The 15,603-nt window shown below is 33.7% G+C and overlaps 1 protein-coding gene across 4 annotated transcripts in view; it reads left to right on the top strand.

Moving 5' to 3' along the window:
* Exoc6b (exocyst complex component 6B) overlaps positions 1 to 15,603 on the top strand; it is a 579,628-nt gene that overhangs the window by 318,033 nt on the left and 245,992 nt on the right. For all 4 annotated transcript variants that reach the window (XM_047523340.1, XM_047523341.1, XM_047523339.1 and 1 more), the window contains one exon: positions 5,773 to 5,952. In XM_047523340.1, the coding sequence (XP_047379296.1) occupies positions 5,773 to 5,952 (180 nt within the window). The remainder of the gene's footprint in view (positions 1 to 5,772; positions 5,953 to 15,603) is intronic.

The following is a 15,603-nucleotide window of genomic DNA, read 5'->3' as shown; positions in this document are numbered from 1 at the left end:
AAAACTCTCATGAAATAAATCAAAGAATAAATAAATAAATAAATGGAGCTATTTTCCATGTTTTTGGGGGCAGGAGTACTGTATATCATCAAGATCTAAATTTTTCCCATCACAGTAGATAGATTTAATGCAATCTCTTTCAAAATTTCAGCAAATTATTTCTTTGACAGTTGAAGTTTACACAGGAAGGCAAAACACCCAGAGCAGTCAAGAAAATATTGAAGAAAAGCAAAGTTGGAAGACTGACACTACCTGAATTTGAGACTTAAAAATGAAGATAATATAGTACTGTCAAAGCAATAACTGAATAGATCAATGGGGCAAAATATTTAACCCAGAACAAATCCATACAGATGTCGTCAACTCATCTTTGACTTGGAGTAGAGGCAATTTAATGGAGAGTAGTTTTTTCAGTAAATGGTGCTGGAACAACTGCACATCCACATGCATAGAAGAAAGAAGAAAGAAAGAAAAGGGGAGAGAAAACAACCAAGATACAGATCTTTTACATCTTTCACAAAAATAAACTGAAAATATAAACTTTGAATGTAAAACACAAAACCATAGAACTTCTACAAGACAGGATAAGAGATTCTTTAGGTAACCTTAGGTTTGGCAATGATTTTTAGATACAATGCAAAGAGCATGATACATGAAATAAAACATTGATAATTTGGACTTCGTTAAAATTTTCTGCTCTGGAAAAGACACAAGAGAAACAACAAGGCACATGCTGGGAGAAAATATTTGCAAAACACATATTTAGTGAAGGACTTGTATCCAAAATATACAAAGAACTCATAAAATTCAACAAGAAGAAAACAAACAAACCAATTAAAAAATGAAGAAAAGTTCTGAACAATTTCCAAAGAAGATATACAGATGACCAATATGTACATGAAATGTTTTTCCACATCATATTTCATTAGGGAATTGCAAATTAAAACAAGAATGAAATACCACTACAAACTTATTAGAATGTCTGAAATCCAAACCATTGACAATACCCAATGCTAAATCAACACTGACTGTCGATTCAGTTTTGATGCTAGCACAAAATGGTACAGCCATTTAGAAAGACAGTTTCTACAAAGCTAAACCCCGTCTCAACATGTGATCCAGCAGTTTACTCCTTAGTGTAGCATGAATGGGTTGAAAACTTACGTACATGCAGAAACCTATGTGTAAAACGTTTACAGCAGTTTTACTCATGATTGACAGAACTTCAAGGCCACCAGAATATCCTAGATGATTGGATAAACAAACTATGGCAGATTCATACAATGAAATATTCAATGATAAAAGGAAATGATCTATCACGGCTTGAAAAGATGTAGTAAATGAAAAGAAGCCAATTTGAAAAGTCTGTCTTCTGTGTTTCTAACTATGTGACATTTTGGAAAAGGCAAAATAATGAACACAATACAAAGATTAGTGGTTGCCAGGATTTGGAAGACAATTGGATCAATGAAGAGGTGACACCCAGCAAATTTTTAGATTAGCAAAACTATTTTGTAGGATATTGTAATGGTGAATACATGACAGTGAGTTTTTTAATACTCATAGACATGAGTATTAAAAAGAATAAACCCTATTGTACTCTGTAGAATTTAGTTAATAATAAAATCCCAGTATTGGTTCATCAGTTGTAAAAAGTGTACCACTTTAATATAAGATGTTTCAGTAGGGGTAATAGCTTATGTTTGGAGTAAGGGGTAGGTGTTATATACAAATGGTATGCACTTCTGATCAGTTTTTCCTTAAACCTACAATACTAAAGGAATTCAAGGACATTTTAAGCTTTTTATATAAGTAGTGTAAAGATGTAAGTATAGAGGTGCTCATTAAAACTTTTTGATGTGAAAAATCTATTGAAAACTAAAACACTGACAAAGGAAATTGAAGATGATACAAGTAAATAGAAATATATTCTGTGCTCATAGATTGAAAGAATTAATATTATTAAAATTTCTGCCCTACCCAAAGTGATCTATCAATTCAATGTAGTCCTCATCAGAATTTCGTTTTCACAGCAATAGAATAATGAATTCTAAAAGAAGTTTGCAACTACAGAAGACCTGAATAGCCAAAGCAGTCTTGAACAAAAAAGTACAAAGCTGGTGGCATCACATTATTTGATTTGGAAAGCTACAGAGCTGTAGAAATAAAAATAATATGGTACTAGCATAAAAATAGACACATAGAGCAAAAGTACCAAATAGTCAAAAAAAATAAATCCACACATTTATGGCAAATTGATTTTTGGAAAAGATGCCAAGAACACAAAAAGGGAAATAACAGCCTCTTTAAGAAATGGTGCTAGAAATACTGATTAGCCACATGTACAAGAATACAATTTATCTTTATATCACACCATATGCAAAAATCAACCCCAAATGGATTAATGACTTAAATGTAAGAATTTGAAACTACAAAACTACTAGAAGAAAACAAAGGAAAACTTCTGTGACATTGGCCTGGGCAGTGCATGAACAAAAAAGGGAAAATAGATGAGGTAATATCAAACTTAAAAGGAACTACACAGCAAAGGAAACAGAGTGAAAAGACAACTTTAGAACAGGAGAATGTATTTTGGAGCCATGCATCTGATAGGGTATCAATATCCAAAATTTAGCCAGGTGTGGTGCTATGTACCTATAGTCCCAGTTACTAAGGAGACTGAAATAGGAAGTTCAGCCTGGGCAGTATAGCAAGGCCCTATTTCAAACAAACAAACAAACAAACAAACCCCACTATAGTTAATAAGAAACTCAGACAATTCCACAGTAAAAAAAAAAAAAAACCATATAACCTGATATAAAAAAATATGAGCAAAGGACCTGAACAGTCAATTCTCAAAATAAGACTTACAGATAGTCAACAGGTATATAATATAATGCTCAACATATTTATCAGAGAAAAGAAAATTAAAGCCACAATAAAATATTACCTCACACCTGGTAGAGTGGCTATTGTCAATAAGACTAACAATGGAAGTGTTGGTGAGGATATGGAAAAAAGAGAAACCTTATACACTTTTGGTGGGTATGTAAATTAGTATAGCCATTATGGAATATGTGGAGATTCTTCAACATAAGAACTATCATATGATCCAGCAATCTCACTATTAGATATATATTCACAGAAAATGACATCAGTCCACTGAAATAGATCTGCACTCCCATTTTACTATTATTCACAATAGACAAAATATGGAATCCATCCATGTGTCCATCAGTGGGTGAATGGATAAAGAAAATGTGGTATGTATACAAATGGAATAGTATACAGCTGTAAGAAAGAAGGAAATTTTGTCATTTGTGACCACTTGAATGAATGTGGAGGACATTATGTTAAGTGAATGAGGCAGGCTCAGAAAGATAAGTACCACATGATATTAACTTATGTGTGAAATATAAAAATATTGAACTCAGAAACAAAGAACAAGGATGATTTGGGGGGAGGGGCAGAGGAGTATTTGCTTAAAGAATATAAAATTTTAGTTAGATAAGAAGAAATCGTTGGGGCTGGGGTTGCAGCTCAGTGGTAGAGTGCTTGCCTAGCATGCATGAGGCACTGGGTTTGATTCTCAGCACCGCATATAAATAAATAAATAAAATAAAGGTATCGGTCCATCAACAACTAAAAAAAAAAATTAAAAAAATTAGTTAAAGAGATCTATTGTACAACCTGATGACCATAGTTAAAAGTAACGTATTGTGGGGGGGGGGGAGGGAAAAATAACAGAATGAGTCAAACACTATTACCCTATGTAAATGTATGATTACAAAAATGGTACACCTCTACTTCATGTACAACCAGAGAAACAAATTGTACCCCATTTGTTTAAAATATAAATCAAACGATTAAAAATAAAAATAAAAATGAAAATGGGAAAAAAATAACGTATGGTGTTCTTGAAAATCTCTGGAGAGTAGATTTTAAGTGTTTTAACCACAAAAAAGTAATAAATATGTGAGGTAATGCATGTGATAACTGAATTAATGTTTATTTTCTCATATATTACTAGCTCCATTTAGCTGTTCCATAATATATATATTTGAAAATGTCATGTTGTATATGATAAATGCATACACTTTTTATTTGTCATTTAAACATACATTTTTAAAAATTTTGCTTATATAAATAAACATAGTCACCTACTATAATATGAAAATATGTTATGAAATTATGCAGATATTAGATAAGTGAAATTGTAGATGCAGGTACAAATTAACCAATTAAGTCCCAAGTTTCAAGTCTGTGAATATTTGAAATTGACATAGGTGTGTTAAAATAGGATGGAAAAAATAATCTAGAACTTATTTTTATTATATTAATTAATGTTAATATTATACTTGTTACAGTGCAATATAATTATGTTCTTATTTTTACATAATAATATACACTAAAAGTTTTTGTAGTTTAGCATCTAAGAAGATGAGATGTAATGGGTTAAAAAGTAATTGAGGAGTCAGAATTTACAGGACTCCTTTTCTGACTGTGAAGAAAAGAATGGAATCAAATGTGTTGTTTATATCTCTGCTTTATATCTCTGAACATTGAAGAGTAGAAAATAAGTCTAGTTGTGAACTTTCTGATTTCAGAGTTTATAGGCATAGAGATGTCCACGAAGCAATCAGATATACGGTTTTTGAAATAGAATATGTTTGAAGGACTTGTTTCGATATTGAATTCTTGTACTGGAAGCCATAAGAATTAATTAGATCACTCAGAAAAGTGAGACAATGTGCCCCCAGAGGAGTAAAAGCAAGCCATGGGAAGACTGAATTTTCTCTTATCTTCTCCCATCTCATTCTTTCCTGTGTTGCTGGAGATTGAACCCAGTATCTCATACAGTAGGCACTGAGCTACATTTTTAGCCTAGGAAACAGAATTTTAAATAGAGAATATTTAATAGAGATGGAGTAAGTTTAAACTGAAAAATAAATATTGGATGTGGTAGCAATTAGTTCATGAGTTTCTGATTCTGTCCTTGGTGATGAATTTTAGTATTAGAATCCTCATTGTTTTGTGTGTACTGTAGACTCAGTTTCTTGAAATTATTTTTTCTAGGCAAATAAATTCCAGAATACTTCTTAGAGCGTTAAATATGTTAGTGTACATCATGTATCTCTTAGTAGCAGGAATCTTGAATGTATGTGATTTAGGAATCTTTACTATTTGAGCATCTTTTAAGATTAGTGTTCTGTAAAACACATTTTAGGAAACATCATGATATATCAGTCTTTTTGAAAAGATTGATGATAAGGAAAACTTAGAGATATGACAATAAGTAGTGAGACTGCAGAACACTAAGTTGAAACCTAAGGATACTTATAAGCAATGTGAAGAAACTAGAGGATATAGAGAGCTTAGTATTACCAGAAGGAAACTTCTGGAGTCCCAGAAGTGTTAAAAGGGAATAGGATCCTGGAGAAAGTTGGGTTTTGAATAGAGATAAGACAATAAAAAAGGATGTAAGTTACTGAGGGCAGTGAAGGCAGTTTCCCCATTTAGTGAAGCAAAATAACACATTTTCTTGCAGACCGAGAAAAAAAAAAAAGAAGAGGAAAGAAAGGAAACAAAAGATAGAGAAAGCCACGTTGCACTTTTGGAAAAAGAAAAAATTAGTAGAGACTGTGATATGACCCAGTTTCCCAGTTGTGTAGATCACTGAATGTAAATGTGAGATGACTTCAAGTCATTTAAATTTCTGCCTTTTTCAAACTGGAAACAGAATTATTTTTAAAATTTCACATTATTTCACAGGATGCTAGGCATGCAGCTGAAGAAGAGATTTATACCAACTTAAACCAGAAGATTGACCAGTTTCTGCAACTGGCAGACTATGACTGGATGACAGGAGATTTAGACAACAAAGCAAGTGATTACCTTGTAGACCTCATTGCCTTTCTGAGGAGCACCTTTGCTGTGTTCACGCACCTTCCTGTAAGTGACAGTGCCTCTTACTTTGCCCTTGGATATAGAAAAACAGTTCCCTTGAGCTCTAATTTGGTGAAAGACTTATATTTACTCTTCGATATATAAAAACTCACACTTTTATTCATCAAACCTTAATGATATTTAGAGGCCTTTTCTATCGTATTTTCCCTTTACTTTTGCATTTTGTGTATTTTGAAAGTTATCTCTACTTTCATGTCTTCCTATTAACTTCAAGATAATTAATACAAAGACATAATGAAAGCCTTGGTAGAAGTAAAAGAGAAACATCAGAGTTAGAATTTCCACAAATGTATCTTTTACTTCTAGATTCTCTTTGAATTTTTTTTATAAACAAATTCTCTGATATAATTCTTTCATTTTTTAAATCTGTATTTTCTTAAGGATCATATTCATAATCATTTATAATCAATGTTTACTCTTACATTTTATTTATCTACATAGTGGTGGATTTGTTTCTGATTTTTTCCTTGATTTTCAGTCTTATGTTCCTGTCTCTTCCTAGTGTTTCTTGGTTGTTGTAAGGCATCGTGTTTAAAATATGTAGCATTCCTGGTAATATTATCATGCACCAGAAAATGTTCATTCTTTCCTTGACTGAATAAGTAGAAAGGGCAGGCAGGTTGTGGTTTGAGGTCAGTCACCTCAGTCCAGTCAAGTTTGGGTTGCTGATGTCCTGCATGGTTGTTTGTCCCTGTTGCTTGATGTTGTTCTACTGGGCTTTTTATAAGAGCCTGGCATGTCATCATATTTTCGACAAGGAGAACTTTATATGAAGATTTTTGCATTTCAGGGAAACCTTGTCTTTTCAGCTTTCTGCCTTCTTTAGTTTTAGAATTTGTCAAATGTCTTGAGAAAGGAGTGTTAGCCATACCCAGATCAACAATAATAACAGGGAAAAAAATGTGGTTGTAAGTTTTTTCTGTCGATTTTTCACTCCCTCAAGAAAATAAGTTTTCCTGTGGTCTGAATGTGCACCCCCAAATTCACATGTTGACAGTAAAGACCAATACGAGGACAAAAGGAAATGAGGCTGTGGAAGGTGATAGATCATGAGGGTAGCGCTCTCATGAATGAGATTGATGACCCTATAAAAGAGGCTCCAGAGAGTGACCTCTTTCTTCCACCATATGAGTGTGCAACAAGTAGGTGTCTTTCATGAAATAGGGAGTCAGCCCTCACCAGACAATGAATCCGCTAGCACCTTGATCTTGAACTTCCTATCTTCCAGCACTGTAAGAAATCAATTTCTGTCGTTTATAAGCTGCCCAGTGCATGGCATCTTGTTATTGCAGTTGGAATGTGTAAGAATCCAGAAACCACTCCGGATGCAGGAACTCACACAAGATAGTTTATTAAGCAAACAGGCCGAGTGTCTCCCTGCAGGGTAAGAGAGCAAATGAGGGAAAAAGAGAAAGAGAGAGCGTGTGCAAGAGAGAGTGAAATGGAGGAGAGAGCATGAAAGTGAGGAGGAAAGAGGGAGAGAAAAATGGCGGGGGAGCCATTCTTAAGCGGTGGAATTCCGCCGGGCTAACGGACCAATAAGGGAGAAGGATACTTGCAAGCTGACTGATGAACCAATAGCTAGCTAGGATGTTCACAGACTGACAAGCTCTGGTTATAAGTTGGGAGGTGGGGAAATGACTGCAGCATAAAGGGCAGGTAGCAGCTTTATATTATATTAGAATGGACTAAGACACCTTGGACCTGAGATTCTTATGCATTCTTCCACTCATGAATATTTTCCTCTGAAACATTGGGTAACTGTGAGAAATGTCACTTTGCCTTTCAAAAGCTTTGGTTTAACCCTTATATTTTTTTAAAGATGTGAATTTGGAATGGAGCAAATATCTTGAGAAGAAAAGTGGCCCTCAAAGCTCTAATTTTGGCATTCTAACTTCTTGGAAGCAGCAAAAATGTAATGGTTTATTTGACCCCTAGTTGCTACTCTGTACCTGGACCTAACTTCAATTCTCAGTCTGATGCCCATGCTGAGTTTTGACCAGTTCTTAGCTCATCTTCATAAGGTTCTGCCTTTTCTGTAGTTATATTCCTTCAGTTTTCATAATGTCTTTAAGAATTTTATTTTTGTCAACATTTTTCACTACTTCTCTTGTTGTTATTGGAATTCACCTGTAGGAAATTGTGTCCTTTCATCTAGCTTAATTGTAATTTCTATACCAGATAAAACTAGAACAAAAACCCCACAAATTAGTCTAACAATTATGGATAATAAATAAACAAATAATTGAAAACAATTCCCAGTGTTTTTAGAAAGCAATTTAGTACTGTTCTATGGGATTTATTTATTCCTGGAATGCCTGGATGGTTCAGTATTTTAAAAATTCTGTTAATATGATTTATCCCATTGCTATGTGAAGGAGATAAAGTATCACTATATTCCATACATAATCTGATATTTTTATCTCCCAGCCTTTAAAATTCTATCCTTATTCTGTATGCTAGGTATTTCAATTATAATGTTCCTTGATGTGGGTCTGTTATAGTTTTGTACATTTGGGGTCCTACTATAAGCCCCTTGTATTTGATTTTCCATTTAATTCTTTAGATTTGGGAAATTTTCTGATATTATGTCATTGAAAAGATTGTGCATTCCTTTGGTTTGTATCTCTGCACCTTCATCTATCCCAATAAATATTAAATTTGGTCTTTTCATGTTATCCCATAATTATTGGAAACTCTTTTCAGGGTTTCTTAACATTTTCTCTCCATGGTCAACTGTGTTTTCAGGATTATATATTTTGTCTTCATTACCTGAGGTTATATCTTCCTAGTGATCTAGTCTGTTGGTGATACTTTCTATTATGTTTTTAGTTTGGTTTATTGTTTTCTTCATTTCGAGGATTTCTGCTTATTTTTTTCCCCCAGAGTTTCTGCCTCTTTATTGAAGAGCTTTTTCACTTACTGTATTTTCTCTGATTTCTTTCTTTATACCTTCCTTTGCTTCACAGATTAGTTGAACTACGTACATTTTAAACTCCTTCTCTGACATTTCTTCCCCTGTGGTATCAATGTATCATGTTATTAGAGTATCTTGGTTTGTTTGGGGCAGTTTGTTCCCTTGTTTTTTTCATGTTGTTTGTGTGTCTACCCATCTAACAGTATGGATCTGAGGCAGTAAAGTTTCTACTCTGTGGACTTACAGTGTCCCTGAAGTTTTTCTAGTACCTCACTGGGAGAGACAAATAATAACAACAACCAATGCAAGCAGTGTACAACATTAAACCAAACGGTTCCTACTGTGACATCTACAATGTTAATTATCACAATAAATAGAAATGATATGATCAGTTATTGCCTGTAATAAAAGCTGCACATTTGCAAAAGGGTTTACAATTTCAAATGGTGGACAGGAAGAGAACAGAAGCAATATATAGGATGTGATGATTATGAGGGAGGAGGAGAGAAGATAGAAATAAAAGATTAAAGGAAGAGTGAAAGAGAGAACAATAGAGATTGGCTGTTAGTGGAAGAAAAGAGAGAATCAAGGGAAACAGGTGAAAAAAATATATATAAAGTAAAAGTTTTACAAAATTTAAAATAAAAATAAAAAATAAAAAACAAAGCTGAAATATACTGATCAAACATCCTCGGTCACAAAAAACTAATCCATGAAAAATTAACTGGCTTCAAAAATGCTAGAAATGAGAAAAAAAAATGAAAATGTATAAATGTCCGTGTAACATCAAGGTCACAATTAAACAGAGAAAAAGAATTTAAAAAAGAAAAAAATCTTGATGAAAAGTTAAAAAGTTATTTCCTTTGGAGTTCAAAATATCCTCAGCTTCTCTTCTCAGCAGTTTTAAGTGGGATGGTCTGGAGCTGTGCTGCTTCACCCTCCGGATTGCTGGAATGAGAGAGGTAATCCCCTAGGTGGAATTTCTGGAGGCAAGGTTCAGGCCCAGGTGGGCTCCAGGCTCTTCACTAAATGCTGATTGGTCTGAAGATTTTAAATCAGTTCACCCCCATCCCCCACTCCCACCCCCACCCAGCACTTACTGGTCCATGCTGGAAAACTTTACTCTAGGGATCTCCCTTGGGTTCCACTAGTGTGATGGGGGAGCCAATTCTTAGTCCCCTATGTCACCTGTAGATCAATAAACCAATAAAATATTGGTAAATTTTTCTATTATCTGAAAATAAGTTACCTTTCTAAAGTTGACACCAATGATGGAAATCATTAAGGAAAAGGGTGATACCTTTACTACATGAATTATTTATTACATTACCTAAAAGAAATCAAAAAATAAAATAAAATGCATATTCATTATGAAAAATGATTGCAATAAATATTTCCAAAGGGTAACATCTGTAATACACACACACACACACACACACACACACATACATATAAAGAATATAGCTTGATAGAAAAAAAATTCAAATATTGTATGTAGGCTGTCAGTAAAGAAAAAAAGACAACTGATGATAATTAAAAAAAAAAAAAAAAAAAAAAAAGGCTGGGAGTGTTGCCCCACGGTAAAGCACACCTGAATTGAGTCCCCAGTATTGGGGGGAAAAAAGGACATACATATTAAAGTTGTGAAGTATTTTTAGCTATACATTTGTTAAAAGTAAATAAGAAAATAATAGCATCGAACAGTTGTGAGAAATACTTCTGGAAGAAGGTGTTCTGATATATTGCTGATAGAGATCTCAGTTGGTATAATCTTTTTGGTCATCAGCTTTTCAGTATACCTCAGAAGTCCTTTAAAATGTGCGTACCTTTTTACCATGCAGTTTCACTTTAAGACTTCTTCCTTCATGAAATAATCATGGGTGTGTCATAAAATTCAGATTTAAGTATGTTCAACACAGTATTGTATTTTATATAGTGAGGAGTTGTTCTAAATTAAAAGTCCAATAAATATTAGCTGACTTTATTGTATATTTGTACAGTATGATATCATTTATTAATGTAAATGTATAATCATTAAAGAACATCTTCATTATTTCTGTTTGGAAAAACATTGTAAAATAGTCCACAAAATTTATAGTATTTTAAACATATATATTATATACCCATTAACCATTTATAATATATATATATAGAGTCTGAAACTGCATACTCCTTGATTTTACGGTGCTTATATATATATAGCTTTTATTTTTTATCTTTGTTGTTTAAATATGTTTTTCTGTCATAAAACATTTTCTGCTTTTTTAATCCTGGTTGTAGAGGAGGTGATATTTGGAATTACGTTCTTTATCTCAAGAATTATTCTGTCTTTCATAACTAACTTATTCTTTATAAAAACAGCGCATTTATTTGAACAATTTTTTTCTAATGTAGTTCATTTTTTAAAGGGCATAGGTCCTATAGAATTTTGGCTATTATGTTTCCCTTGGCTTTGTAGTGTTACTTGAATGAATAAGATCTTGTAGTGTTATAAAAGAAAAAACCCACAATAGTTCAAAGCCCACATCATCCTGAAGTGGTGTTCTCTATATTTATCTTCATTATTTTCTATTTTATTTTGTGCTTAAAAAATAAAAATGATAACCTAATGAGTTATTGTCTATATGTGCCATGAAACACAGTGATCTCTATGTATTCCATAGTTATCAGATGTCAATATCATACTTTGTTTTCCTTGCTTTAAACTCTACATCTCTTAGAAGCAGTAATAAACTGCGACTGGTTTAATCGAAACACATGCTTTTTCCACCTGTGAGTTGTGACCTTTGTTAGGTTTTTTATTCTTTTCTGTCATTGAACCTAAATATTGTGTAACATCTCAGTGTGGGTTGGGTTGATCCTAGTATTCAGACCACAGAACCACTTTGCCAAGCACCATTCAGAATTAAGATGGTAAGTAATCGACAGCACCAAATCCTCAATATTGCTTTCATAAATGCCATATTTCTATATTGTCTAAAGCAGAGATCTCTTTTTCTTAAATCCAAACTTTCAAAAATGAGTTGGATTGGCCAACAAGTGTATTCCATAGAATGAGATAAGTATGACTTCTAAAAGTACCCCTCCTAGTTTTCCACAGACAAGCAAATAGATTGCCTGGCGTTTGTGTTTTGTTTTCCAGAAGGCCAGATACTTTCTTCATGGAATGCCATGTGAGTGACGAAACAGAACTATGTTTAACATTTGCCCTTGTGCATTGCTAGAGGAAGAGTGATAGGGGAAGGAGTTTTTCTGAGAAAGAACGAGATTATTTGTCTTTTACTTAATATGAATATTTTCTTTTCATACTTGACATTGGCAGGTAGCAGTGATGTTGTCAAAAGGGACTGAACAATAGGAAATATTTATACGAAGAGAACTGAAAGGAAAAAGCAAAGACTATCTTGTTCTCTTAAAATTTGAAATTCCCTTTTTCTTTTAGTTCTCAGTAATATTTGTTGCCACATCACAACAGCAGCATGGCCAGTGCATCAGTGGGGTAGAGGGGAGGGTGTACATGAGAGCGGGAGGGAGAGAGAGAGATAGTATGTCTGAGTATGAACATGTGTCTATTTTGGGTGTGGGAGAGTGTCCCAGATCATGCTCATTATTAACCAGTCAGGGGGAAATTATTGAATTTTGCAGTTATTTTTCCCTTGGAAGTTTTGAAGATCAAGGCAGCCTACCTATTTTCATGAGGTAACCAGAAATGACTGTCATAGGGTTTTCCATAGTTAGAGTTTTAACATGTTACTTTGTCCCTTGAGTTAACTGATGAGGCAAGTTCCCAAGTATTCATCTCAGGCTCCAATTGCATAATTTACAATTGCATGCATACTTACCCATTTTGCATGCTCAGCATAAGAGCATATTTTTGAGGATTTATCTTTGTTATCCTGATAATTATCTTTCAGAAATGCTTGAGAGAGAGGAAATACTGTCTCAAGTAACAGACCTAGAGGAGAGAATACTGAATTTGTTTTTTCTTTTGCTGTTAATGTTAATTTGTATGACCTGGGGCAAGATCTCCCATAACCCACCTTGGTTTGTGGGTTAAGTGTGGAAATTGTCTTAGTCCAAGTATACAGTGATACCTATCCCCAGCCTTACTTCGTGGTTGAAAGATCATCTTTAAGGGAAAGTTATTTTCCCTTAAAATATTTCTGAAATTCTTCCCATCCAGAACTCTTTTAAAATGAACATTTTTCTTATCTCTTCACTTAATTCTATGAACTGCTACCATCTCAGGACTTAGCAAATGTTTCTGCTACTGAGAAAATGTCAGTGCCATGCATTAAGTACAAAATCTTTGTGATTATCCAGACTTTCCATAATGGTATCTCAAACCACTACAAGACTTTTAAAACAGAAAGAAGTTTGCTGATGTGTTAAAGATTACTCATGTGGGGACATGGGTCTAGTGTGTGAGCTGCCCCCATGTTCCTCCACTGTAGGCTGCAACTATCTCTAAGCTGTGTATGAGGAGCACCAGGCTGTGTTTTAGGGAGCCATCACTTAAACACCTTTTCTCCTGTGGGATTCTCACTAGGTTGTTACTATTATTTGTTCACATATAAATTTTTAGTCATCACGAGCAGAACATTTCCTAGTACGGAGACCAACTGTGGTAATGTCCCCATAAAGTGAAAACCCTATCAGATAATAGGAAGGGTACTAGTAAGTAGGTTGCCTTTTTCTGCCTAACCCTATCCCTTCTTTGACACCTTCTGTGGAAATTCTCTCATCTGTTAATAATGATCCTCTAAAGCAGTCCTCTCCCTGTGACTTTCTCTGGAACAAGATAAGGAGGTGTCCTTAAGGAACCAGCAGGCATCAGAGCCTTTAGGCTGCCACTGAATTTTTCTTCAAATTAATTAATAGTTCGAGTCAATGTCAAAGGAATCTTTTTCTTAATATTTTTTTCCTCTGATGGGCAAAAGAAATAGGTTTGGTAAAGATATCTCTGACTACCAAGATATTTATTTGTGTTTCCTATTTCTTTGCTATTTCCATTTAGGTTATTGGATCCACTTAGACAATAATGAACAACAAATGAGCTCCTTTTTAAGAAAAGTATTGGGGTTTTTCACTTAAATCCTTTAGGGGTTTTGTGTTCTTCACGGAGACCTTTGTGTGTTGAGTTTTGACTTAGCATTTTTCTCCCCATAAAACTTGCATTACTAACAGCGATAGCTGCTCTTTCTGGTGGTATCCAGCCAGTATTTCTTTGCTTCTTTCATGATACTTTAATGATACTGACTTTTGATTATCTTCTGTTCTTACAATTAATCAACAAAAGCTTGTTTGAATTCAAACACTAAGAGCCATTTACCTCTAATCTTGTTTTGGTGGTGTGATAAAGTAGAAAATAAGCAGAACTTAGAGTTTAAAGGACTGTATAATCCTACAACTGTAAATCTGTATATCTAATATCCTACTTAAGAACCAGAGATTCCAGTGAGAACTGTTTTAGACAGTATTATTCCTGGTCATGTTAGTACCCCCAACACCTTTATATGACGGAGAGAGACTGCTTTGAGTCTTTCTCATTGGTGCTGAGGTAGTGGAATGTGAGGTATTATCTAAGGACAAAATAGTCATGTATTTCAACATTGCTTATAAAAGAGCAAATAATTAAAAATTTTAACCATTTAATAAATAGGCAAAAAGTTATATAAATACCATATTGTTGTTCAATTGAAATGTTATGCATTTGTTAAAACTAATTTTATGAAGATCAAATTATATCTGTGCAAAATATTTATAGTACAATGTCAAATGAAACAAGCAGAATGAAAATTTTATAAACAAAATGATTGCAGGTGTGTAAAGACCATGTTCATAGTTGGGAAAAAAGTTCAGCTGCTAAAAGTAAATAATTGTGTTGGTGATATTTCTTCTTGTTTTTCTTCAAAATTATTGGCATTTTATATTTTTTCATTCTTGGCATTTAAAAATTTTAAACATATTTTTAAAAAGGTTTTAGATTTTATGACATTCCCCTAATTTCTTATTTTCTTTTTTGCTCATAAATTACAATAGTAAAAAAGAAATCCCCTTTTGTAGTTTTGTTTTGTTTTTTTTTCCTATACCAGTCTCTTTCATTTAGCTGGTTTCTGCCTGCAAAGTAATTCCTTTTTAACAGATTATGTTTAGGTAAACTAAAGGAAAATGTTTGGTGTATGTAAGGGTTTTATGGGATTAAGATTTCCTAGCAAAATTCTAGGCAAGGAGATTGAGAAGCATGATCAAGATTAGATCAGGGCAATAAATCATAACTGGTGAAAACTGAGAGTGCGGTTACTGTAAATAAGAGCACAAAGTGAAGAACACAGGCAGTATTTCTTTATGTCAATTTATTCCAATGGTGCCCTCCAAAAGCTCTGGTTTGTATGTCACTCCCTCTGTTCAGAAACTTTTAATGATATCCACTCCTTCAAGTGTAACTCCTATCCATATTGATTTTGTTTCTTGTAATTCCCTTATATAAAGCCACGACTTCAGTCAACTATATCTGTTCATTGTTCCCAGTCATACTATGCTCGTTTTTTGGCTGTAGACACTTGTGATTTTCCTTATTCTTTGAATGACTCCTCATCTCACTTTCAGATATTTCTTTCCTTTCAAATGCAATTCAATGCCCATGAAGTCTTTCAAAATTGATCTCTCCACTTCTTCATTGTTCATACTCCAAGAGTTTAACTTTCTGGTCAACTCCT

This window comes from Sciurus carolinensis, chromosome 13 (assembly GCF_902686445.1).
Source record: "Sciurus carolinensis chromosome 13, mSciCar1.2, whole genome shotgun sequence".
In the NCBI taxonomy this organism is placed as follows: Eukaryota; Metazoa; Chordata; class Mammalia; order Rodentia; family Sciuridae; genus Sciurus; species Sciurus carolinensis.
This window is presented reverse-complemented; position numbering and strand designations above follow the sequence as displayed.